We start from the raw sequence: 27,166 nt of genomic DNA on the forward strand, positions 1-27,166 counted from the left end.
TCTGCTGCTGCAGTCACTGTGTACATACATTACATTACTTATCCTGTATTATATATACTCCAGAGCTGCGCTCACTATTCTACTGGTACAGTCACTGTGTACATACATTACATTACTTATCCTGTATTATACTCCAGAGCTGCGCTCACTATTCTGCTGCTGCAGTCACTGTGTGCATACATTACATTACTTATCCTGTATTATATATACTCCAGAGCTGCGCTCACTATTCTGCTGCTGCAGTCACTGTGTACATACATTACATTACTTATCCTGTATTATATATACTCCAGAGCTGCGCTCACTATTCTACTGGTACAGTCACTGTGTACATACATTACATTACTTATCCTGTATTATATATACTCCAGAGCTGCGCTCACTATTCTGCTGATACAGTCACTGTGTACATACATTACATTACTTATCCTGTATTATATATGCTCCAGAGCTGCACTCACTATTCTGCTGGTGCAGTCACTGTGTACATACATTACATTACTTATCCTGTATTATATATACTCCAGAGCTGCGCTCACTATTCTGCTGGTACAGTCACTGTGTACATACATTACATTACTTATCCTGTACTATACTCCAGAGCTGCGCTCACTATTCTGCTGGTACAGTCACTGTGTACATACATTACATTACTTATCCTGTATTATACTCCAGAGCTGCGCTCACTATTCTGCTGGTACAGTCACTGTGTACATACTTTACATTACTTATCCTGTATTATACTCCAGAGCTGCGCTCACTATTCTGCTGGTGCAGTCACTGTGTACATACATTACATTACTTATCCTGTATTATACTCCAGAGCTGCGCTCACTATTCTGCTGGTACAGTCAATGTGTACATACATTACATTACTTATCCTGTATTATACTCCAGAGCTGCGCTCACTATTCTGCTGGTACAGTCACTGTGTACATACATTACATTACTTATCCTGTATTATACTCCAGAGCTGCACTCACTATTCTGCTGGTACAGTCACTGTGTACATACATTACATTACTTATCCTGTATTATACTCCAGAGCTGCGCTCACTATTCTGCTGGTACAGTCACTGTGTACATACATTACATTACTTATCCTGTATTATACTCCAAAGCTGCGCTCACTATTCTGCTGGTGCAGTCACTGTGTACATACATTACATTACTTATCCTGTATTATACTCCAGAGCTGCGCTCACTATTCTGCTGGTACAGTCAATGTGTACATACATTACATTACTTATCCTGTATTATACTCCAGAGCTGCGCTCACTTTTCTGCTGGTACAGTCACTGTGTACATACATTACATTACTTATCCTGTATTATACTCCAGAGCTGCGCTCACTATTCTGCTGGTACAGTCACTGTGTACATACATTACATTACTTATCCTGTATTATACTCCAGAGCTGCGCTCACTATTCTGCTGGTACAGTCACTGTGTACATACATTACATTACTTATCCTGTATTATACTCCAAAGCTGCGCTCACTATTCTGCTGGTACAGTCACTGTGTACATAAATTACATTACTTATCCTGTATTATACTCCAGAGCTGCGCTCACTATTCTGCTGGGGCAGTCACTGTGTACATACATTACATTACTTATCCTGTATTATACTCCAGAGCTGCGCTCACTATTCTGCTGGTGCAGTCACTGTGTACATACATTACATTACTTATCCTGTATTATACTCCAGAGCTGCGCTCACTATTCTGCTGGTGCAGTCACTGTGTATATACATTACATTACTTATCTTGTATTATATATACTCCAGAGCTGCGCTCACTATTCTGCTGGTGCAGTCACTGTGTACATACATTACATTACTTATCCTGTATTATACTCCAGAGCTGCACTCACTATTCTGCTGGTACAGTCACTGTGTACATACATTACATTACTTATCCTGTATTATATATACTCCAGAGCTGCGCTCACTATTCTGCTGGTACAGTCACTGTGTACATACATTACATTACTTATCCTGTATTATACTCCAGAGCTGCGCTCACTATTCTGCTGGTACAGTCACTGTGTACATACATTACATTACTTATCCTGTATTATACTCCAGAGCTGCGCTCACTATTCTGCTGGTGCAGTCACTGTGTACATACATTACATTACTTATCCTGTATTATACACCAGAGCTGCACTCACTATTCTGCTGGTACAGTCACTGTGTACATACATTACATTACTTATCCTGTATTATATTCCAGAGCAGCGCTCACTATTCTGCTGGTGCAGTCACTGTGTACATATATTACATTACTTATCCTGTATTATACTCCAGAGCTGCGCTCACTATTCTGCTGGTACAGTCACTGTGTATATACATTACATTACTTATCCTGTATTATACTCCAGAGCTGCACTCACTATTCTGCTGCTGCAGTCACTGTGTACATACATTACATTACTTATCCTGTATTATATATACTCCAGAGCTGCGCTCACTATTCTACTGGTACAGTCACTGTGTACATACATTACATTACTTATCCTGTATTATACTCCAGAGCTGCGCTCACTATTCTGCTGCTGCAGTCACTGTGTACATACATTACATTACTTATCCTGTATTATATATACTCCAGAGCTGCGCTCACTATTCTACTGGTACAGTCACTGTGTACATACATTACATTACTTATCCTGTATTATATATACTCCAGAGCTGCGCTCACTATTCTGCTGGTACAGTCACTGTGTACATACATTACATTACTTATCCTGTACTATACTCCAGAGCTGCGCTCACTATTCTGCTGGTACAGTCACTGTGTACATACATTACATTACTTATCCTGTATTATACTCCAGAGCTGCGCTCACTATTCTGCTGGTACAGTCACTGTGTACATACTTTACATTACTTATCCTGTATTATACTCCAGAGCTGCGCTCACTATTCTGCTGGTGCAGTCACTGTGTACATACATTACATTACTTATCCTGTACTATACTCCAGAGCTGCGCTCACTATTCTGCTGGTACAGTCACTGTGTACATACATTACATTACTTATCCTGTATTATACTCCAGAGCTGCGCTCACTATTCTGCTGGTACAGTCACTGTGTACATACTTTACATTACTTATCCTGTATTATACTCCAGAGCTGCGCTCACTATTCTGCTGGTGCAGTCACTGTGTACATACATTACATTACTTATCCTGTATTATACTCCAGAGCTGCGCTCACTATTCTGCTGGTACAGTCAATGTGTACATACATTACATTACTTATCCTGTATTATACTCCAGAGCTGCGCTCACTATTCTGCTGGTACAGTCACTGTGTACATACATCACATTACTTATCCTGTATTATACTCCAGAGCTGCGCTCACTATTCTGCTGGTACAGTCACTGTGTACATACATTACATTACTTATCCTGTATTATACTCCAGAGCTGCGCTCACTATTCTGCTGGTACAGTCACTGTGTACATACATTACATTACTTATCCTGTATTATACTCCAAAGCTGCGCTCACTATTCTGCTGGTGCAGTCACTGTGTACATACATTACATTACTTATCCTGTATTATACTCCAGAGCTGCGCTCACTATTCTGCTGGTACAGTCAATGTGTACATACATTACATTACTTATCCTGTATTATACTCCAGAGCTGCGCTCACTATTCTGCTGGTACAGTCACTGTGTACATACATTACATTACTTATCCTGTATTATACTCCAGAGCTGCGCTCACTATTCTGCTGGTACAGTCACTGTGTACATACATTACATTACTTATCCTGTATTATACTCCAGAGCTGCGCTCACTATTCTGCTGGTACAGTCACTGTGTACATACATTACATTACTTATCCTGTATTATACTCCAAAGCTGCGCTCACTATTCTGCTGGTACAGTCACTGTGTACATAAATTACATTACTTATCCTGTATTATACTCCAGAGCTGCGCTCACTATTCTGCTGGGGCAGTCACTGTGTACATACATTACATTACTTATCCTGTATTATACTCCAGAGCTGCGCTCACTATTCTGCTGGTGCAGTCACTGTGTACATACATTACATTACTTATCCTGTATTATACTCCAGAGCTGCGCTCACTATTCTGCTGGTGCAGTCACTGTGTATATACATTACATTACTTATCCTGTATTATATATACTCCAGAGCTGCGCTCACTATTCTGCTGGTGCAGTCACTGTGTACATACATTACATTACTTATCCTGTATTATACTCCAGAGCTGCACTCACTATTCTGCTGGTACAGTCACTGTGTACATACATTACATTACTTATCCTGTATTATATATACTCCAAAGCTGCGCTCTCTATTCTGCTGGTACAGTCACTGTGTACATAAATTACATTACTTATCCTGTATTATACTCCAGAGCTGCGCTCACTATTCTGCTGGGGCAGTCACTGTGTACATACATTACATTACTTATCCTGTATTATACTCCAGAGCTGCGCTCACTATTCTGCTGGTGCAGTCACTGTGTACATACATTACATTACTTATCCTGTATTATACTCCAGAGCTACACTCACTATTCTGCCGGTGCAGTCACTGTGTACATACATTACATTACTTATCCTGTATTATACTCCAGAGCTGCACTCACTATTCTGCTGGTATAGTCACTGTGTACATACATTACATTACTTATCCTGTATTATATATACTCCAGAGCTGCGCTCACTATTCTGCTGGTACAGTCACTGTGTACATACATTACATTACTTATCCTGTATTATACTCCAGAGCTGCGCTCACTATTCTGCTGGTACAGTCACTGTGTACATACATTACATTACTTATCCTGTATTATACTCCAGAGCTGCGCTCACTATTCTGCTGGTGCAGTCACTGTGTACATACATTACATTACTTATCCTGTATGATACTCCAGAGCTGCGCTCACTATTCTGCTGGTACAGTCACTGTGTACATACATTACATTACTTATCCTGTATGATACTCCAGAGCTGCGCTCACTATTCTGCTGGTACAGTCACTGTGTACATACATTACATTACTTCCCTGTATTATACTCCAGAGCTGCACTCACTATTCTGCTGGTGCAGTCACTGTGTACATACATTACATTACTTATCCTGTATTATACTCCAAAGCTGCGCTCACTATTCTGCTGGTACAGTCACTGTGTACATAAATTACATTACTTATCCTGTATTATACTCCAGAGCTGCGCTCACTATTCTGCTGGTGCAGTCACTGTTTACATACATTACATTACTTATCCTGTATTATACTCCAGAGCTGCACTCACTATTCTGCTGGTGCAGTCACTGTGTACATACATTACATTACTTATCCTGTATTGTACTCCAGAGCTGCACTCACTATTCTGCCGGTGCAGTCACTGTGTATATACATTACATTACTTATCCTGTATTATATATACTCCAGAGCTGCGCTCACTATTCTGCTGGTGCAGTCACTGTGTACATACATTACATTACTTATCCTGTATTATACTCCAGAGCTGCACTCACTATTCTGCTGGTACAGTCACTGTGTACATACATTACATTACTTATCCTGTATTATATATACTCCAGAGCTGCGCTCACTATTCTGCTGGTACAGTCACTGTGTACATACATTACATTACTTATCCTGTATTATACTCCAGAGCTGCGCTCACTATTCTGCTGGTGCAGTCACTGTGTACATACATGACATTACTTATCCTGTATTATACTCCAGAGCAGCGCTCACTATTCTGCTGGTACAGTCACTTTGTACATACATGACATTACTTATCCTGTATTATATTCCAGAGCAGCGCTCACTATTCTGCTGGTGCAGTCACTGTGTACATATATTACATTACTTATCCTGTATTATACTCCAGAGCTGCGCTCACTATTGTGCTGGTGCAGTCACTGTGTACATACATTACATTACTTATCCTGTATTATATTCCAGAGCAGCGCTCACTATTCTGCTGGGGCAGTCACTGTGTACATACATTACATTACTTATCCTGTATTATACTCCAGAGCTGCGCTCACTATTCTGCTGGTGCAGTCACTGTGTACATACATTACATTACTTATCCTGTATTATACTCCAGAGCTGCGCTCACTATCTGCTGGTGCAGTCACTGTGTACATACATTACATTACTTATCCTGTATTATACTCCAGAGCTGCGCTCACTATCTGCTGGGTGTGATGGCCGGGCCTTGTCCTGATATTCTTATTAGCGGTCAGTCAGACTTCGTACAGTCAGCGCAGTTCTCTACCTGCCCACTAGGAGTCCCTTAGCCTCCTAGGACATATAGGAGGTGTTTGTAGTTATGGGGCCGCCCCTTTAACATTTGTTTTATTGTTTTGTCTTTTAGGTGATTTGTAGGTGAAGGATCTCTGAGTATTTGTATAAGGTTAGTGATATAATGTTCTTACACAATGACATCAGAGATATCAGGGCTACTGCAATATAGAAAGATATCTCTAATTATATTTCTATCCAGTGTCAGGTCTCTTATTCCACATGTTGGGTGTCAGTGATATATTAGCAGTGATGTCACTGATGTCCAACATGTCAGGCCAGTGATTGGCTGCAGCGGTCACCTGATCAGATTCACTCCAGCAGTGCTGGCATTGGATGGAGCAGAGGACCCGACACCGGGGCTACATGTATCACTACTGGTTTTCTGTTTGTCTTAAGTCACATGGCCAGATTCTGCTCAGTGTATTCTACTCTCTGTATACGGCTTCTGCTCAGTATATTCTTCTCTCTGTATACGGCTTCTGCTCTGTATATTCTCTCTGTATACGGCTTCTGCTCTGTATATTCTACTCTCTGTATACGGCTTCTGCTCTGTATATTCTTCTCTCTGTATACGGCTTCTGCTCCGTGTATTCTACTCTCTGTATACGGCTTCTGCTCAGTATATTCTACTCTCTGTATACGGCTTCTGCTCTGTATATTCTCTCTGTATACGGCTTCTGCTCTGTATATTCTACTCTCTGTATACGGCTTCTGCTCTGTATATTCTTCTCTCTGTATACGGCTTCTGCTCCGTGTATTCTACTCTCTGTATACGGCTTCTGCTCAATATATTCTTCTCTCTGTATACGGCTTCTGCTCAGTATATTCTTCTCTCTGTATACGGCTTCTGCTCTGTATATTCTTCTCTCTGTATACGGCTTCTGCTCAGTATATTCTTCTCTCTGTATACGGCTTCTGCTCTGTATATTCTTCTCTCTGTATACGGCTTCTGCTCAGTATATTCTACTCTCTGTATACGGCTTCTGCTCCGTGTATTCTACTCTCTGTATACGGCTTCTGCTCAGTATATTCTTCTCTCTGTATACGGCTTCTGCTCAGTATATTCTTCTCTCTGTATACGGCTTCTGCTCCGTGTATTCTACTCTCTGTATACGGCTTCTGCTCAGTATATTCTTCTCTCTGTATACGGCTTCTGCTCCGTGTATTCTACTCTCTGTATACGGCTTCTGCTCAGTATATTCTTCTCTCTGTATACGGCTTCTGCTCCGTGTATTCTACTCTCTGTATACGGCTTCTGCTCAGTATATTCTTCTCTCTGTATACGGCTTCTGCTCCGTGTATTCTACTCTCTGTATACGGCTTCTGCTCAGTATATTCTTCTCTCTGTATACGGCTTCTGCTCTGTATATTCTTCTCTCTGTATACGGCTTCTGCTCTGTATATTCTTCTCTCTGTATACGGCTTCTGCTCTGTATATTCTTCTCTATGTATACGGCTTCTGCTCAGTATATTCTTCTCTCTGTATACGGCTTCTGCTCCGTGTATTCTACTCTCTGTATACGGCTTCTGCTCCGTGTATTCTACTCTCTGTATACGGCTTCTGCTCAGTATATTCTTCTCTCTGTATACGGCTTCTGCTCCGTGTATTCTACTCTCTGTATACGGCTTCTGCTCAGTATATTCTTCTCTCTGTATACGGCTTCTGCTCAGTATATTCTACTCTCTGTATACGGCTTCTGCTCAGTATATTCTTCTCTCTGTATACAGCTTCTGCTCAGTATATTCTACTCTCTGTATACGGCTTCTGCTCAGTGTATTCTACTCTCTGTATACGGCTTCTGCTCAGTATATTCTTCTCTCTGTATACGGCTTCTGCTCAGTATATTCTACTCTCTGTATACGGCTTCTGCTCTGTATATTCTTCTCTCTGTATACGGCTTCTGCTCCGTGTATTCTACTCTCTGTATACGGCTTCTGCTCAGTATATTCTTCTCTCTGTATACGGCTTCTGCTCCGTGTATTCTACTCTCTGTATACGGCTTCTGCTCAGTATATTCTACTCTCTGTATACGGCTTCTGCTCAGTATATTCTACTCTCTGTATACGGCTTCTGCTCAGTATATTCTTCTCTCTGTATACGGCTTCTGCTCAGTATATTCTACTCTCTGTATACGGCTTCTGCTCAGTATATTCTACTCTCTGTATACAGCTTCTGCTCACCTTCTGCCACTCTATTGCAGATGCCGCTCGGAGTGAAGCCAACATGCAGCATGTGCAAGACCACCTCCTCATCTATGTGGAAGAAAGGAAGCCAAGGAGAGATTCTGTGCAACAACTGCACCGGGAAAGGCAGCACTGGGGGCGCTACTTACACTGGCAGTGCCGCCACCAGCAGCACCTACACTGGGACAAGCTTCGCCAGTACTTCTACTGCCCAGCAGAGTAATGGAGGCAGCAGTAAGCAGGTAAGGTAGTAGTGCTCTCATGTCTGCATTAAAGGGGATGTACAGAATTAGAACTGGCACCAGCTGTTATAAATACATAGAAAAGTTGTAGCTCCAGCTCACCCTTTATCTCCGTATAAACTGTCGTCATCAACGAGCACGGAAACCTTACGGATCCAAAAGGTAGAAATGTACTTGATGTAGAATAAAATCCAGCTTCAGGTGGAGTCCGACAAATTCAGGTGTACGTGGTTAAATAAAATTGAACTTTTATTTGAATACAGCATAAAACAGTCACTTTGTGACTAAGGAGTCCATTTTCCAGAGACTTGGCTATGCGTTTCGGGATGTCTCCCTTCCATGATGTGCAGCCTCAGCCTTGAAGGGATTTCCTGGTACTTCTATATTGATGACTGATGTTATATCAATATGTTATTGGCAGGGGTCCGCCACCGATCAGATGGTTGAACAGGCCATAGAGTTCGGGTGTACATTGTATAGTGGTTGTGTTTGGTATTGCAGCTCAGCCTCATACATTTGAATAGGACTGAGCTGCAGCTTTTCCATGTGACATGATCAGCACAGAGATCACAGCGCAGCTTCTTTAATTGGCTGATCGACAAGAGGCCTGGGTGTCGGACCCTCACCTGAGCATAGGTCATCAATATGTAAGTCCTGGAAAACTCCTTGTGGTGGATCCTATATGAGCTTTACTGATCTTGTGAGGAGTCATGATGGCGGCCTGTCCTCTTTCTCTGCATCTTGTGATTTTTTTATTTTTTTTTTTCTTCTCCCATAGTCCAAGCAAGAAATCCACAGGCGATCGGCCAGACTGAGGAACACGAAGTACAAGTCTGCGCCAGCTGTGGAAAAGAAGGTGTCAACCAAGGGAAAAGGGAGGCGACATATATTTAAGCTGAAAAACGTAAGGAAATTATCCAGTGTATGAAGGTGGGAATGGCGGCAGGGTCTGTCCTGTGTATACTGCACCCAGCCCTACTAGGTATAGAAGACACAGCCATGTTACCTATCCTGTCACTGTAACGCACTGTGCACCTGTGCATCCATTACATGACCACGACCGCTTACTCACAGGATGCAAATTACAACTGACAGCAAACAGAGATCTTGAAATAGTGCGGAATCAATACACTTATGGCCGGATTATTATTTAGTTTGGTGGTGTCTTCTGTATTTACAGATTTTTATACTTGTATTAATCTTTACAGCCTATTAAAGCCCCTGAAGCCGTATCCACAATAGTGACCTCAGAATCCATGTTCCACAAGGTGAGTAGGCAACAGCCATATCTATCTATCTATCTATCTATCTATCTATCTATCTATCTATCTATCTATCTATCTATCTCCTATCTATCTACACTCACCGGCCACTTTATTAGGTACACCATGCTAGTAACGGGTTGGACCCCCTTTTGCCTTCAGAACTGCCTCAATTCTTCGTGGCATAGATACAACAAGGTGCTGGAAGCATTCCTCAGAGATTTTGGTCCATATTGACATGATGGCATCACACAGTTGCCGCAGATTTGTCGGCTGCACATCCATGATGCGAATCTCCCGTTCCACCACATCCCAAAGATGCTCCTCTATTGGATTGAGATCTGGTGACTGTGGAGGCCATTGGAGTACAGTGAACTCATTGTCATGTTCAAGAAACCAGTCTGAGATGATTCCAGCTTTATGACATGGCATTGCATTATCCTGCTGAAAGTAGCCATCAGATGTTGGGTACATTGTGGTCATAAAGGGATGGACATGGTCAGCAACAATACTCAGGTAGGCTTTGGCGTTGCAACGATGCTCAATTGGTACCAAGGGGCCCAAAGAGTGCCAAGAAAATATTCCCCACACCATGACACCACCACCACCAGCCTGAACCGTTACCGATACAAGGCAGGATGGATCCATGCTTTCATGTTGTTGACGCCAAATTCTGACCCTACCATCCGAATGTCGCAGCAGAAATCGAGACTCATCAGACCAGGCAACGTTTTTCCAATCTTCAATTGTCCAATTTTGATGAGCTTGTGCAAATTGTAGCCTCAGTTTCCTGTTCTTAGCTGAAAGGAGTGGCACCCGGTGTGGTCTTCTGCTGCTGTAGCCCATCTGCCTCAAAGTTGGACGTACTGTGCGGCGTTCAGAGATGCTCTTCTGGCTACCTTGGTTGTAACGGGTGGCTATTTGAGTCACTGTTGCCTTTCTATCAGCTCGAACCAGTCTGGCCATTCTCCTCTGACCTCTGGCATCAACAACGCATTTCCGCCCACAGAACTGCCGCTCACTGGATGTTTTTTCTTTTTCGGACCATTCTCTGTAAACCCTAGAGATGGTTGTGCGTGAAAATCCCAGTAGATCAGCAGTTTCTGAAATACTCAGACCAGCCCTTCTGGCACCAACAACCATGCCACGTTCAAAGGCACTCAAATCACCTTTCTTCCCCATACTGATGCTCGGTTTGAACTGCAGGAGATTGTCTTGACCATGTCTACATGCCTAAATGCACTGAGTTACCGCCATGTGATTGGCTGATTAGAAATTAAGTGTTAACGAGCAGTTGGACAGGTGTACCTAATAAAGTGGCCGGTGAGTGTATCTATCTATCTATCTATCTATCTATCTATCTATCTATCTATCTATCTCCTATCTATCTATCTATCTATATCATAAGTAAGGGATATATAGCTGAACTGCAATTCCAGGCACAACCAGAGTGGCGCTGTTCCATGTTTTTCTATTACTACCCTCTTACCAATCTCTCTCAGAGGTGAAGCTTTCCTATAGGACACGTCTTGTCTTCTCGCTGCAGGGTCTGTATTATCAGATCGGTGACGTGGTTTCGGTCATTGATGATGAGGACGGTAAAACCTATTATGCCCAGATCAGGGGCTTTGTTCAGGACCAGTATTGTGAGAAGAGCGCAGCCCTGACGTGGCTCATCCCTACAGTCTGTAGTCCGAAGGACCACTTTGATCCAGCGACTTACATTATAGGTGAGTGTCTGAGGAAAGGTGAAAAATAGCAGAAGTGTCGGCACTTTGTCACTTTACATTGATCGTAACCCTGGTATTTATAGTTATTTAGTCTCCCCCTCCCCTCTTTAGCCCCCACCAAGTCTGAGCAATCACAGCTGTTAGTTTTGCTTCTAATATGCTAACTAGAATCCCTAATGTTACAGGGGTGATGTCAGGCAGAAGCAGGCAAGGGGGGCGTGAGCCTATGATTTGTAGCCCTGGGTCACACCCTCCTGTCTGACACCTTCCACTTGACATTCTGGCATTCTCAAATGGGATACCTTCCCCCCCTTCAGTTGGGTCACTGGATGTCACAGCAGACATGACCTTGCAATAAGTGATCCTGTATAGTCAGCCCCGGGGACCTAGAAAACATCACTGTGATGTCCTTTGGTTGGATGACGTCTTTGATCTGCAAATCTTTCATCCCCATTGACAAGTTCCTTCTCCTTTCTGTAGGTCCCGATGAAGATCTTCCCCGTAAAATGGATTGTCTGGACTTTGTCTGTCACGCCCCATCTGAATACTTCAAGTCCCGATCATCACCTTTCCCTACACTACCCACCCGGCCTGAGAGGGGGTATATCTGGACTCACGTGGGCCCCACCCCTGCAATAAATATTAAGGACGCTATCGGCAACCATTTATAATTGTTTGGACGATGGTGAAATCTCAGAGACCCTGATAAATGTAAGATCGGATCTCCCTCCATCTTCTGCTCATCACAGCAGAAGCCACAGGCCAACCACAACATGGCTGCAGAATCTATCCAGATGGAGGAATGGGCCCCGGTATGACTATAGCGCCCCCTATACTGCTACATTCCACCAACAAAGTGGCACAGTCTTGTTCAAATGAATGGATTTTCAGAATTCTCTCATAAAATGAAGAGCAATAGGCAATGAGAAAACTGCATATTGTATCCCTGTGGGAAGTGCAGACTCTCATTATTGGGAAAGAACATGTCCTGAAAGCATTGCAGCTGGTCGTCTTTTTATCATTATGGATGACCAGCCGCTGTATACAAGCAAGTGGTCTGATTCAGTTGTAATTTGTGTACAGGGGGCTCTGCAAAAAACTACAGCATATCCTTTTATAATATATGTCATAGTAATGTGGCCCCACCTCACCCGCTGCGCCATCTTGGCAGCTACACCTTACCCGCTGCGCCATCTTGGCAGCCACACCTCACCCGCTGCGTGTATTAGGAACAATGTGCTCTTTATAAAATTTTTTTTTTTTTTTTTTTTTTTTTTACATATTAGACAATTTTGGAATTTACCTGCACCCTTGTGGTCACAGGAACCCTTGGTGGCTTCTAGTATTCTCCTGTCAGTGGGCGGGAGGGTCATAAAATAAAATCATTAGAGTAGGGACAGTAGACCTGCTTATTGCAGGATAAGTTGCAATGTTTATTTTTTTTATTATTTTTTAAATCGCACCATAAAATTTATAGATCAGATGTTATGAACTTTCTGGGGGAGAAAGAAATGCAATTTGGAGATTTTTACTTTTTAAGATAATGGTTTATATTTCTCCGTATCAGTAACGCGTTACCTTTATTCTGCAGGTTGGTACAGTTACAGCAATATCACAGTCCTATAGCGCTTTTATGGATTCCTACAGTTGCACAATAAAAACTTTTTTTTTCTTTTTTTAAAGTAAAAATAAAAATAGTTTTCGTCTACCTGTATTTTTGTAACTCCTTTTTCTGTCACTGGACATGTGCAGGGAATTTACCACTTTTTGATTACTTTTAGTCTATTCTTTGGAGGCAATGTGACCAAAAAAAATAGCATTTTTTATATGATATTTAGGGTCGGTGCACACAGTTTTTTGGCGCTGATTTTGACGCTGAATCCGTCTCAGAATCGGCCTTCAAAAAAAGCCTCCCAATAGAGTTCTATTGGGAGGCTGATTTTTAGGTGGATTCAGCGTCAAAATCAGTGCCAAAAAACTCTCTGTGCACCGACCCTTAGGCGGGGTTTTTTGGACCGGAATTTGACGCGGAGGCCGCCTCAGATTCTGGTCCAAAAAACGGGTAGCCATAACTGGATACCGGTGCAGTGCACTGGCATCAAGTCGCAGCACCTCTCCACTTTGGATTAGGCCCAAATGAATGGGTCTAGTCGGGAGGGAGTGTCCGGCCGCCGCATCCACCTGAAGAATGAGCATGCGTATCGCTTCTTTTTTCCGGGAGCCGGAACAAACAATTTTTTAATATAGAAAATAAATTTTACACTTTTACTGTAAAAAAAAAAATATATATATATAATAATGTGTCAGTATCAGGCCCTGTTCACATCTGGGGGTCCGTCCCCTGCCTTTCCCTTTTCACATGGACATATTAATTTTGGGGCTATGGCCGATTTCACTATTACTGCTAAAAGTTACCTCACGGTTTTTAAATAAAGTTTATTGAAACCACCACTGTCTGCGGTCCTGGCTTGTGATACACAGCTCTGCACTAATTTGGTTACTATCTGCGCAAATAAAGATGGGCTTGTTGATATCCTTTCAATAAACTTTATTTAAAAACAGCAGAGAGGACACAGCAAGGGAGTCACCAGTGTATCTGCGTACAGTGTACGTATCCAACCTCCTAACATGTCACCCTGAAGGCCGGGGCTACCACACTGCTGCCTGTCTCCACACCCCAACTCCTCACACTCCGGACGACAAAGTCAGCTACGATGACGTCATTGCAGTCACGGGGGTTTGTGGTGACGTCGTTTCTAGGCGCCGGTAGTATTATGATTGCTCACTTACGTGTCTTTTTTGCCTTAGAACAATAAAGTTGTGTTTGTTTGTTCGTGTTATTGGTGAAGAGGTGATCAAAGATGGCGGCTCCTGTCATCTGTTCAGCTTAGTGTCGTGTTTTACAGGGGCTGTACTGAAGTGTGACGGCCGGGGTGGGCAGCGGTTGTCAGGGCAAGCTGTGGACGGGCTGAGGCGGCGATTTGTACACCCGGAATCTGCAGTTATATTTGGAATTGACCCGGACAACGTTTTGGCTGTTTGTAGCATCCACTAGGTGGCGCTCACAGCACATGTATTAATACTGCACACAGTACAGCTCTATGTATACACAGACGGTCTGAACATTTCTATATAGCAGGTGATTAGTAGAGAGGATAACCAGTAGACCAGAGACAGGGTCATGGCTAGGGATGGGTGAACCCCCCGAGATTAGTTTGTGGTTTCGTTGCCTTGGGGGCACGGATTTATTTCAGGTTGGACAAGTTCATACACAACTAGAAGTGACATTATTCTACTTTTGGGCCTCTTCGCAGTGTCCAGCGCCCTGTCTCACTCTCCTTGGTGATATCATGCACCCTCTGAGATCCATAAAAGCCACAACACTGACCCCGGCGGTGTGACGTCACTGAGGAGACCCAAAAGAGGGCAAGAATGGCGAAAATAATGTTCTGTATATTTGTCACCTCTCCAAGGTCTCCATTATATTATACTCTGGGGTCCAAAGAGTTACTAGATGCACCAAATTCATGGCAGGGTCTTGTAGTAACAGCCAATAAAACAAATCTGGTCCATTGGATACGGTCCTGGACAAGCTGAATATTCAGGATAATCCTGGGAAATTTGGGACGGTCAGTAAGTATGTATGATGTGGACATCCGTGTGTGTCCGTGTCCCCTAATATGGGGCACTGGCATCCCCCTCATAGGAGTTTTTGCCTTGGACTATATCAGAGGTTCCCAAACTTTTTTTTCTCGTAGACCACTTTCAAAATTTGATGGTTTCAGTGGACCCCCTGCTGCTACATTTCTACCATATTCCCAAAACTTGTCAAAAAATGTGAAGATTAGATCTAACGATTGAAATTTACATCGCGGCTGAGTTTCTTGGGGGTCCACCTGGATGACTTTGGGAATCACTGAACTATATTCAGCCTTATCATCTATCTATATCTATGTTACGGTGACAAGTACCACCTGACCAGTCATTGTACACACTGTGTCCACTAATCTCTCAGCAGGGTCATATGATTTATCAAAATGCAAAAATTGTTCCGCAAAAGTTGCCAGAACGTGACAGAAATATCCCAGACCTAAGTCTGATCAGGTGTCTATCTGTGGGATGTGCTGGGTAATGCCCATCCATGGAGGCCGCAGCTTACAGGAAGAACAGGCTGCTATCACCTTGGTGCCTGACACCACAAGAAACACTTCAGAGGGCTTACAGCCTCCATGTATCAATGGTTTAGAGCTGGTTAAGTGGAATGTGAGGAGTCTCTTGGTCTATATACTGTATACTATGAGGATCAAAGTAACTCTAAGCAATTGACCTATTCTGCAGCAGTCTGGGGGAAAATGAAGATAATATATCACATGTACAGATGTAGCACTGCTTAACGACTTTCTGCAGTATAATATCCAATCTCAGAAGGCAACAAAACCCACTGAACCACACACAGTGCTGGTGTTATTAGTCATGTTACATGTGTGTACATACACATAGATGGATGGATAGAGATCACAGAGCTCAGCTTCTCTCCTCTTATATAACCCTATATATCACAGAGCTCAGCTTCTCTCCTCTATCATATAATCCTATATATCACAGAGCTCAGCTTCTCTCCTCTATCCTATAATCCTATATATCACAGAGATCAGCTTCTCTCCTCTATCCTATAACCCTATATATCACAGAGATCAGCTTCTCTCCTCTATCCTATAACCCTATATATCACAGAGCTCAGCTTCTCTCCTCTATCATATAACCCTATATATCACAGAGATCAGCTTCTCTCCTCTATCCTATAACCCTATATATCACAGAGCTCAGCTTCTCTCCTCTATCCAATAACCCTATATATCAAAGAGCTCAGCTTCTCTCCTCTATCATATAACCCTATATATCACAGAGCTCAGCTTCTCTCCTCTATCATATAACCCTATATATCACAGAGATCAGCTTCTCTCCTCTATCCTATAACCCTATATATCACAGAGCTCAGCTTCTCTCCTCTATCCTATAACCCTATATATCACAGAGCTCAGCTTCTCTCCGCTATCATATAACCTATATATCACAGAGCTCAGCTTCTCTCCTCTATCATATAACCCTATATATCACAGAGCTCAGCTTCTCTCCTCTATCATATAACCCTATATATCACACAGCTCAGCTTCTCTCCGCTATCATATAACCTATATATCACAGAGCTCAGCTTCTCTCCGCTATCATATAACCCTATATATCACAGAGCTCAGCTTCTCTCCTCTATCATATAACCCTATATATCACAGAGCTCAGCTTCTCTCCTCTATCATATAACCCTATATATCACAGAGCTCAGCTTATCTCCTCTATCCTATAACCCTATATATCACAGAGCTCAGCTTCTCTCCTGTCATATAACCCTATATATCACAGAGCTCAGCTTATCTCCTCTATCCTATAACCCTATATATCACAGAGCTCAGCTTCTCTCCTGTCATATAACCCTATATATCACAGAGCTCAGCTTCTCTCCTGTCATATAACCCTATATATCACAGAGCTCAGCTTCTCTCCTCTATCATATGACCCTATATATCACACAGCTCAGCTTCTCTCCTCTATCATATGACCCTATATATCACACAGCTCAGCTTCTCTCCTCTATCCTATGACCCTATCTATCACAGAGCTTAGCTTCTCTCCTCTATCCTATGACCCTATATATCACAGAGCTCAGCTTCTCTCCTCTATCCTATGACCCTATATATCACAGAGCTCAGCTTCTCTCCTCTATCATATAACCTATATATCACGGAGCTCAGCTTCTCTCCTCTATCATATAACCTATATATCACAGAGCTCAGCTTCTCTCCTCTATCATATAGCCCTATATATCACAGAGCTCAGCTTCTCTCCTCTATCATATAACCCTATATATCACAGAGCTCAGCTTCTCTCCTCTATCCTATGACCCTATATATCACAGAGCTCAGCTTCTCTCCTCTATCCTATGACCCTATATATCACAGAGCTCAGCTTCTCTCCTCTATCATATAACCTATATATCACGGAGCTCAGCTTCTCTCCTCTATCATATAACCTATATATCACAGAGCTCAGCTTCTCTCCTCTATCATATAACCCTATATATCACAGAGCTCAGCTTCTCTCCTCTATCATATAACCCTATATATCACAGAGCTCAGCTTCTCTCCTCAATCCTATAACCCTATATATCACACAGCTCAGCTTCTCTCCTCTATCATATGACCCTATATATCACACAGCTCAGCTTCTCTCCTCTATCCTATGACCCTATATATCACAGAGCTCAGCTTCTCTCCTCTATCCTATAACCCTATATATCACAGAGCTCAGCTTCTCTCCTCTATCCTATGACCCTATATATCACAGAGCTCAGCTTCTCTCCTCTATCCTATGACCCTATATATCACAGAGCTCAGCTTCTCTCCTCTATCCTATGACCCTATATATCACAGAGCTCAGCTTCTCTCCTCTATCCTATAACCCTATATATCACAGAGCTCAGCTTCTCTCCTGTCATATAACCCTATATATCACACAGCTCAGCTTCTCTCCTCTATCCTATGACCCTATATATCACAGAGCTCAGCTTCTCTCCTCTGTCATATGACCCTATATATCACAGAGCTTAGCTTCTCTCCTCTATCATATGACCCTATATATCACAGAGCTCAGCTTCTCTCCTCTATCATATGACTCTATATATCACAGAGCTCAGCTTCTCTCCTCTATCCTATAACCTACATATCACAGAGCTCAGCTTCTCTCCTCTGTCATATGACCCTATATATCACAGAGCTCAGCTTCTCTCCTGTCATATGACCCTATATATCACAGAGCTCAGCTTCTCTCTTCTATCATATAACCCTATATATCACAGAGCTCAGCTTCTCTCCTCTATCCTATGACCCTATATATCACAGAGCTCAGCTTCTCTCCTCTATCCTATGACCCTATATATCACAGAGCTCAGCTTCTCTCCTCTATCCTATGACCCTATATATCACAGAGCTCAGCTTCTCTCCTCTATCATATAACCTATATATCACGGAGCTCAGCTTCTCTCCTCTATCATATAACCTATATATCACAGAGCTCAGCTTCTCTCCTCTATCATATAGCCCTATATATCACAGAGCTCAGCTTCTCTCCTCTATCATATAACCCTATATATCACAGAGCTCAGCTTCTCTCCTCTATCCTATGACCCTATATATCACAGAGCTCAGCTTCTCTCCTCTATCCTATGACCCTATATATCACAGAGCTCAGCTTCTCTCCTCTATCATATAACCTATATATCACGGAGCTCAGCTTCTCTCCTCTATCATATAACCTATATATCACAGAGCTCAGCTTCTCTCCTCTATCATATAACCCTATATATCACAGAGCTCAGCTTCTCTCCTCTATCATATAACCCTATATATCACAGAGCTCAGCTTCTCTCCTCTATCCTATGACCCTATATATCACACAGCTCAGCTTCTCTCCTCTATCATATGACCCTATATATCACACAGCTCAGCTTCTCTCCTCTATCCTATGACCCTATATATCACAGAGCTCAGCTTCTCTCCTCTATCCTATAACCCTATATATCACAGAGCTCAGCTTCTCTCCTCTATCCTATGACCCTATATATCACAGAGCTCAGCTTCTCTCCTCTATCCTATGACCCTATATATCACAGAGCTCAGCTTCTCTCCTCTATCCTATGACCCTATATATCACAGAGCTCAGCTTCTCTCCTCTATCCTATAACCCTATATATCACAGAGCTCAGCTTCTCTCCTGTCATATAACCCTATATATCACACAGCTCAGCTTCTCTCCTCTATCCTATGACCCTATATATCACAGAGCTCAGCTTCTCTCCTCTGTCATATGACCCTATATATCACAGAGCTTAGCTTCTCTCCTCTATCATATGACCCTATATATCACAGAGCTCAGCTTCTCTCCTCTATCATATGACTCTATATATCACAGAGCTCAGCTTCTCTCCTCTATCCTATAACCTACATATCACAGAGCTCAGCTTCTCTCCTCTGTCATATGACCCTATATATCACAGAGCTCAGCTTCTCTCCTCTGTCATATGACCCTATATATCACAGAGCTCAGCTTCTCTCCTCTATCCTATGACCCTATATATCACAGAGCTCAGCTTCTCTCCTCTGTCATATGACCCTATATATCATAGAGCTCAGCTTCTCTCCTCTATCATATGACCCTATATATCACAGAGCTCAGCTTCTCTCCTCTGTCATATGACCCTATATATCACAGAGCTCAGCTTCTCTCCTCTATCATATGACTCTATATATCACAGAGCTCAGCTTCTCTCCTCTATCCTATAACCTACATATCACAGAGCTCAGCTTCTCTCCTCTATCCTATAACCTACATATCACAGAGCTCAGCTTCTCTCCTCTATCATATACACCAATATATCACAGAGCTCAGCTTCTCTTTCGCTGTCATATATGGTAAATGTATTAAGCACAGTTGTCAGCCACTTTACTATCATACGCTATATATAGCACTGTGTGTTACCTACTTATAGGACTCACATATATATATACTCACTATATACAGAGGAGATTTTTATCCACCAGCAATTCCGCAGTGGAAAATGTGCTGCATATCCACCCAGTGTAAACAAACCCTTACAGGTTCCCCTCTGAAAGCCTGTATGGGATTTAAATGATTGATGTCAGAATACGCCTTTAAAGGACCATCTATGTTCAGGCTCGAGGGCCAAAAGAAAGATCTACAGTGTTGGCCAAAAGTATTGGCACCCCTGCAATTCTGTCAGATAATACTCGTGTTCTTCCAGAAAATGATTGCAATCACAAATTCTTTGGTATTATTTTCTCCATTTAATTTGCCTTCAGTGAAAAACCACAAAAAGAATTGTCAAAAAGCCAATTTGGATATAATTCCACAGCAAACATAAAGGGGGTGGACAAAAGTATTGGCACTGTTTGAAAAATCATGTGATGCTTCTCTAATTTGTGTAATTAACAGCACCTGTTACTTACCTGAGGCACCTAACAGGTGGTGGCAATAACTAAATCACACTTGCAGCCAGTTGAAATGGATTAAAGTTGACTCAACCTCTGTCCTGTGTCCTTGTGTGACCACATTGAGCATGGAGAAAAGAAAGAAGACCAAAGAACTGTCTGAGGACTTGAGAAGCAAAATTGTGAGGAAGCATGAGCAATCTCAAGGCTACAAGTCCATCTCCAAAGACCTGAATGTTCCTGTGTCTACCGTGCGCAGTGTCATCAAGAAGTGTAAAGCCCATGGCACTGTGGCTAACCTCCCTAGATGTGGACGCAAAAGAAACATTGACGAGAGATTTCACCGCAAGATTGTGCGGATGGCGGATAAAGAACCTCGACTAACATCCAAACAAGTTCAAGCTGCCCTGCACTCCGAGGGTACAACAGTGTCACCCCGTACTATCCAGCGTCAGCGTCTGAATGAGAAGGGACTGTATGGTAGGAGACCCAGGAAGACCCCACTTCTTACCCAGAGACAGAAAAAAGCCAGGCTGGAGTTTGCCAAAACTTACCTGGGACATGGCGGAGGTCCCTGATGTTTTGGGGTTGCTTTGCTGCCTCTGGCACTGGACTGCTTGACCGTGTGCATGGCATTATGAAGTCTGAAGACGACCAACACATTGTGCAGCATCATGTAGGGCCCAGTGTGAGAAAGCTGGGTCTCCCTCAGAGGTCAGGGGTCTTCCAGCAGGACAATGACCCAAAACACACTTCAGGTCAGCACTAGAAAATGGTGGTGAGAGAAAGCCCTGGAGACTTGTAAAGTGGCAGCAATGAGTCCAGCCCTGAATCCCATAGAACACCTGTGGGGGAGGGGGAGAGATCTCTTGGTGGCAGTTTGGAGAAGGCCCCCTTCACATCTCAGGGGGGACCTGGAGCAGTTTGCCAAAGAAGAATGGTCTAAGATTCCAGCAGAGCCTTGTAAGAAACTCATTGCTGGTTAGCGGAAGCGGTTGTGCGCAGTTATTGTGTCTAAAGGTTGTGCTACCAAGTATTAGGCTGAGGGCGCCAATACTTCTGTCCGCACCAGTTTTGGAGTTTTGTGTAAAATGATCAATGATTTGACTTTTTTTTCATTCTCTTTTGTGTTTTTTCATTGCAAGCAAAATAAATGAAGATATTACCAAAGAGTTTGTGCTTGTAATCATTATCTGGGGGACACCGAGAATTATCTGACAGAACTGCAGGGGGGCCAATACTTTTATCATCTTACCTAAGTAATAGCCGGACTCCCTTTATAGTCCAGCACCATGTCTTCAGTAGTTGCACCCTATGTTGGAGGTGGAATTTTTGGTACAAATTCCAGAACAAAACTCTTTGACCATCGCAAACACTTTTCCGCCAAAACCATATTTACTGGGAACAATCTGCAGAATCGTGACAAAGTCATAAGCACAGACATTGTAATGCGGAAATTCTGCAGACTTTCACAGTAGGAAATATCCTCAATGTCTGGTCTCGGCCATCAATCATAGAAACCGGATAACCCCTCCAAGACACCCACTGGCCCCCAGAATAGGGTCTCCACATCTCCTGTGTGGCGTCACAGTGCGCCTACATGACCACAGCACCATTTATTGGTATAGGACCGATGACGTCCTATCCTTGGCCGTCTCTATCAGTCCCATACACAGTGAAGGCTTTGCCAGTAGGAGATACAGAGGGACGTCCGCTCTTCCTTCTTACCAGAATATCATTTGGTTAAATATCTTTATTTATTTATTGCTCATTTCAATACATTTCTCATCTGTTCTTATAAAAAATAGAAATGAACCAAAAACAGAGAGATGTCCGGCGCCTTCCGTCAGATATATGGCCTATAAAACTCTTTACGACTCTGAGTAATATATAAAGTACAAAAAAAAAAAAAAAAAGAAATGCACCAAAAAAATGAACGCTCGCTAGAACTGTCCCGTACCCGTCTTCTGACCACTGGTAACACACTGCATGCCCTGTGTACCAAGTGTGAAGACCGGCCAGGATCCCAAATATCACTAATACATTTACAGGTAGAGCTAAGAAGAACGTGTACACATCAACGCTTACCATGGGGGCAGCCATGTTGTGGGCGGAGCAGGGTCCACTGACTTCCTGTGTCATGCTCCACCCCCTTAGGCCCTGCACTATATCAGTTTAGTCTAGAGTGTATTTGTTTAAGCCCGACTTCCCGTAAAACCTTTTACCTCTAAGTTTCCCTGCACTTATCCCAGTCACGCTCCATGAAGTTGCGATATGGGGAACGGTTTGTTGGGTTCACATACTTTGGAGTGAATTGAGCTTTCCCGGGGCCCTGTTGGAAATGTGGAGGAAATATTGTTGGGTGTCAAAGAAAGCAAATCACCAATGTGTAAAGCCAGTGTATTGTGAATAAGGGAAAGGAAGGGCATAGGACAGCTTAAAGCCACTCAGCAGCTTAAAGGGGTTGATACTAAAGGCCTGTCCTTAGGCTAGGACATTAATATTAGATAGGTGTGGCACCTGGCACCCACACTGATCAGCTGCTTCAGGCATGGTGTCTTTTTGATTGTTTGCTAGAAATGGCGCCACATATTTTGTAGTGGTGGAACTTGGTACTGCAGCTGAACAGAACTACAAAGGCTATAGCGCAGAACATTGACCAGCAATAGTGGCAGGCGGTGCAGCACCTAGGATGGGCCCTCAATATCAAACCCTCCCTTTAAGGACTCCATCAAACAGGTCTCCATATCTCAGCTTTCTGCAACCTCTCCACTTGGCGGGGAGCACAATGATGGTTTAACCCTTAAAGAAACTTCTACGTTTTAAGTTAGAAATTCCAATAGACTTCCCTTTAGAATTGTGCAGGATTCCTGTGTTGCAACAGGTGGGATTGGCGGAAAGTTTTAAAGGCAAGTATATTAGAACTTCTTTGAGAATTTGAGCAACTTGCAAATAGGTTGAGAGGTCGCGAGAAGCCCTTTACCTGCAAGTCTACTGAAGTTTTTAGGTTGTGGTGCCTTACTGACATCGCCATGTCTGCTAAATGACTGCCCCCTGCAGGTACTGGGTAGGATTTAACGAAAAGCACTGAAAAAAAACAAAAAAATCTTCTGTGTTTAGCAGCTGGTAAAATGGAGTCCATGGTGTGGTGGCAGTGACTGGCTTAACCCATTCAGCACCGCCAGCCTGAATGTTAAAATTAGAGGCAGCGTCATTGCTCAGCAGCTTTACACTGGCGACAATCCAGCAACGAAAATAACAAAAATTCAGAACAGGTAAAGCTGCACTGGGCTTGCATTGATTTCATTGGAGTAAACAGAGTTCCACAGCAAGGTCATTGCTGCACGTCAATGGCTTCCGCTGACCCCCCCTCCCCCGGCATCGTCGTGTTGTCCATTTCATGTGCACAACTCAGGGACCGTTGGCTTCAGCCGTGGCTTCATCTGCCGCTGTCTGCCCGCACGCTCTCTGGTGATCCGAAATGTCCTTGTTTATCTGTAAATCGTCAAAGTAAGGATGCGACAGGGCGTTGAAGGCAGTGATGCGCTTATCCGGATTGAAGGTCAGGCATTTCTGCAGGAAAACAGAGACTTTAGTCAGAACGGTGCGTGTACATGAGGTGCGGATTATCTGTAACTTGCATCTCATCCCTACTTGGTGGCTTGAAGGACCTCTCACCACCTCAACCAATTCATGTTCTTATAGGCACCGATCCACAGATTCCAGTATAGTTGGAATTGTCTCTCTAGTCCTCACCATTCCCGAGCAACAAGTGCAGTGAGTTTTGACGCCTGATGTGCTATTTCAGCAATGTAATGTCAGGTGGGCGGTGTCAGGCGGGAGGGCGTGGCTCAGAGCTCCAATCAGAGACAGCCAGAGCTCAGAATCACACTCCTTGTTTGCTTCTACCTGACACCGCCCTCGTGACAGTACAGAGACTCAATAGTAAATCAGGCACCAAAACCAACAGCAATGATGGCTCAGTAATGGCGGGGCAAGAGAGAAAATGCCAACCGTGCTGGAATCAGTGATGTACAGAGTTGGATTTGTTGCAGATCAAAGGTCCTTTAAGTGCTACCAGAGTTTCCCCCATATCCTGAGAGCCTATTGGACTGTCTGTGACCACATATTCACATTGGACCTGCAATGGATGCGATTGGTCCACCTTTTACAAGCTCCGCCCCATAGCAGATTTTAAGGACTGAAGAGGTCTAAGACAGATAGTGGAGGGAATTTATTATCCTATCTACACCAGAGAACTTTAGTAGATGGGAGTAGATACAGCGCATGGACCTCTAAGATGCCCCAGTTTGCTCTTTCTGCGTTCCGCTCGTCCTTTCAGTTATAAACAACTTTGCCTAAATGAACTGTGAAAATAAGAAACTTTGCAATATATCGCTGGCAGGTTCTCCATATTAGTCTATGAAGAGAGGAGGGGGATATTAAAAAAGAAGTAAGGAGTAGCAGAGTGCATCACTTCTAGGTTGTAGATAAGAGGCTTCTAGTACACAGAATAAGTAGGTAGAGTGCGGTAGGGATTAGAGATGAGCGAACAGTAAAATGTTCGAGATTTGATATTCGTTTCGAGTAGCCCCTCAATATTCGACTACTCAAATCGAATATCGAACCCTATTATAGTCTATGGGGGGGAAAATGCTCATTTCAGGGGTAGGCAACATTCGATCAAATTATACTTACCAAGTCCACGAGTGAGGGTCGGGCTGGATCCTCCGAGAAGTCTTCTCCTTGCAGCGTCCCCGCGGCATCTTCCGGCTCTTCATTCACTCTGCCAGGCATCGGGCCTGGGCAAAGCCAACTGCGCATGCCCGCAATACAAGCGGACATGCGCAGTCGGCCCGATGCCTGGCAGAGTGAATTCAGAGCCGGAAAACGCTGCACAGAGAAGACTTCTAAAGGTAGGAGAAGAACCAGCATTGATTGGTCGACTGTATAGCATTCGGCCAATCAATGCTGGTTCTGCATCGAACTTTTACATTCTTTTCCATTCGAATAGCGAGTGGTATTCAATCGAGTACGAGTATTTCGAATACCGTAGTATTTGATTGAATACCTACTCGATCGAAAAAAACTCTCATCTCTAGTAGGGATCAATGTGGCCTAGGGCAGGGATTCTTTGGTCCAGCAGACCTACAACGACTCACACCAGAAAAGTGTCATAAGTTAAACCTGGGACAACCCCATAAAGAGTAAGCGAGCAGCAGTGCACGTGTGACTCGCTGATCCATTCATGTAGGGTACACAGGACCCCCATACTTGTAACTGATTGAGGTCAGATATCCCCTAGCCTGTAGAATATCCCTTTAACAGTCACTCTCCTAGCTCGATCAGTAAGGCCCCTTGTAGGGTCACTACATTTTCATGAACTGACTTACCAGCAGTAAATCTTTGCCTAGTTCATCAATGTCAGGAACGATATCTTCTATGGGTTGTGGTTGTCGGTGATGAAAGGCACTTTGCGGAACGGCCACCTCACTTGGCCATGACTCTTCTTCCGGGAGCCCAATCACACTGAGGAGAAGCAGGCGGACATTATACTGTCAGACAATGAGTGCACCTTACAGCCGAGGCTTAGAAATTATTTCACCAAGTCAACACTAGATGGAGCTCTTGCTCCGGGAAAATTGTAGGCTGCCTGATTATGTACTGTACTGTAATATATATATATTTTATTAATTTTGTCTTATTCATATTGGCATTATCCCCATCCAACATGACAGTCACAATGGCCACTACAGCAAACCTATAAGGGTACATTCACATCTGTGTCATCTTATCTTCTAGAAGTGTTTGCAGGAGTTTTTCGTTGCGATTTCATATGAACTCTGCACCAGATGGACACCAGCGCAGATCTGAATGTAGCCGCACGTGTTAGCTCCGCTGTATAGACTGGGGCATCATCTAATGACAATGGATATATATGATAGGACAGGGATGTGATCTTTTTACACCTAGTCCTGCAGCTATAACAAGGAGACATCCTCAGTCTACTGGAAAGAAGGTTTTACCATCATCACAGGTGGAGATTCTTTACAGTAAGAGCAAAGACACTACAGAGCTTGCGGTCACAGGACGGTGCGATGTTCAACTTCAATACCACAAATAAGAAGAACTAGATTTCAGAGATTGGACGTTGATCTGGGGATTGGATTGCTAGATTTGGAGTCAGGAGGACATTTTTTCCCGAATTTGGGACAATTAGTGATCATCATCATTGGGCATTAAAGAGAACACCAGTAATATAAAGCTGGAGGCATAAAACTTGGGATGGCACCACTGAGAATAGTGACTGAGATCGCTCAGCTCCCTCCTCCCTCTCGCAGCAATAACCACAATGATGTACAGAAAATGGAAT

General features: G+C 43.3%; 2 protein-coding genes across 3 annotated transcripts in view; one reads left to right on the forward strand and one right to left on the reverse strand.

The window, feature by feature from the left end:
* The window catches only part of GATAD1 (GATA zinc finger domain containing 1), a 40,314-nt gene extending 27,320 nt beyond the window's left edge, over positions 1-12,994 (forward strand). The window contains exons 2-7 of one of the 2 annotated variants that reach the window (XM_075271766.1): positions 6,387-6,425; positions 8,518-8,742; positions 9,521-9,646; positions 9,951-10,010; positions 11,551-11,734; positions 12,215-12,994. In XM_075271766.1, coding sequence (XP_075127867.1) covers positions 8,518-8,742; positions 9,521-9,646; positions 9,951-10,010; positions 11,551-11,734; positions 12,215-12,405 — 786 coding nt within the window. In that variant the 5' untranslated portion in view covers positions 6,387-6,425 and the 3' untranslated portion in view covers positions 12,406-12,994. Of the gene's footprint in view, positions 1-6,386; positions 6,426-6,711; positions 6,737-8,463; positions 8,743-9,520; positions 9,647-9,950; positions 10,011-11,550; positions 11,735-12,214 lie in introns of those variants that run through there. The other variant, XM_075271767.1, reaches the window with a different exon arrangement.
* Positions 12,995-22,564: 9,570 nt separating this feature from the next.
* Positions 22,565-27,166, reverse strand: part of CDK6 (cyclin dependent kinase 6) — an 86,125-nt gene continuing 81,523 nt past the window's right edge. The window contains exons 6-7 of the mRNA XM_075271765.1: positions 26,187-26,322; positions 22,565-24,366 (exon numbers count right to left, since the gene is read on the reverse strand). Coding sequence (XP_075127866.1) covers positions 24,205-24,366; positions 26,187-26,322 — 298 coding nt within the window. The 3' untranslated portion in view covers positions 22,565-24,204. The remainder of the gene's footprint in view (positions 24,367-26,186; positions 26,323-27,166) is intronic.

The sequence above is a fragment of the Leptodactylus fuscus genome, chromosome 4, assembly GCF_031893055.1.
Source record: "Leptodactylus fuscus isolate aLepFus1 chromosome 4, aLepFus1.hap2, whole genome shotgun sequence".
Classification (NCBI taxonomy): domain Eukaryota; kingdom Metazoa; phylum Chordata; class Amphibia; order Anura; family Leptodactylidae; genus Leptodactylus; species Leptodactylus fuscus.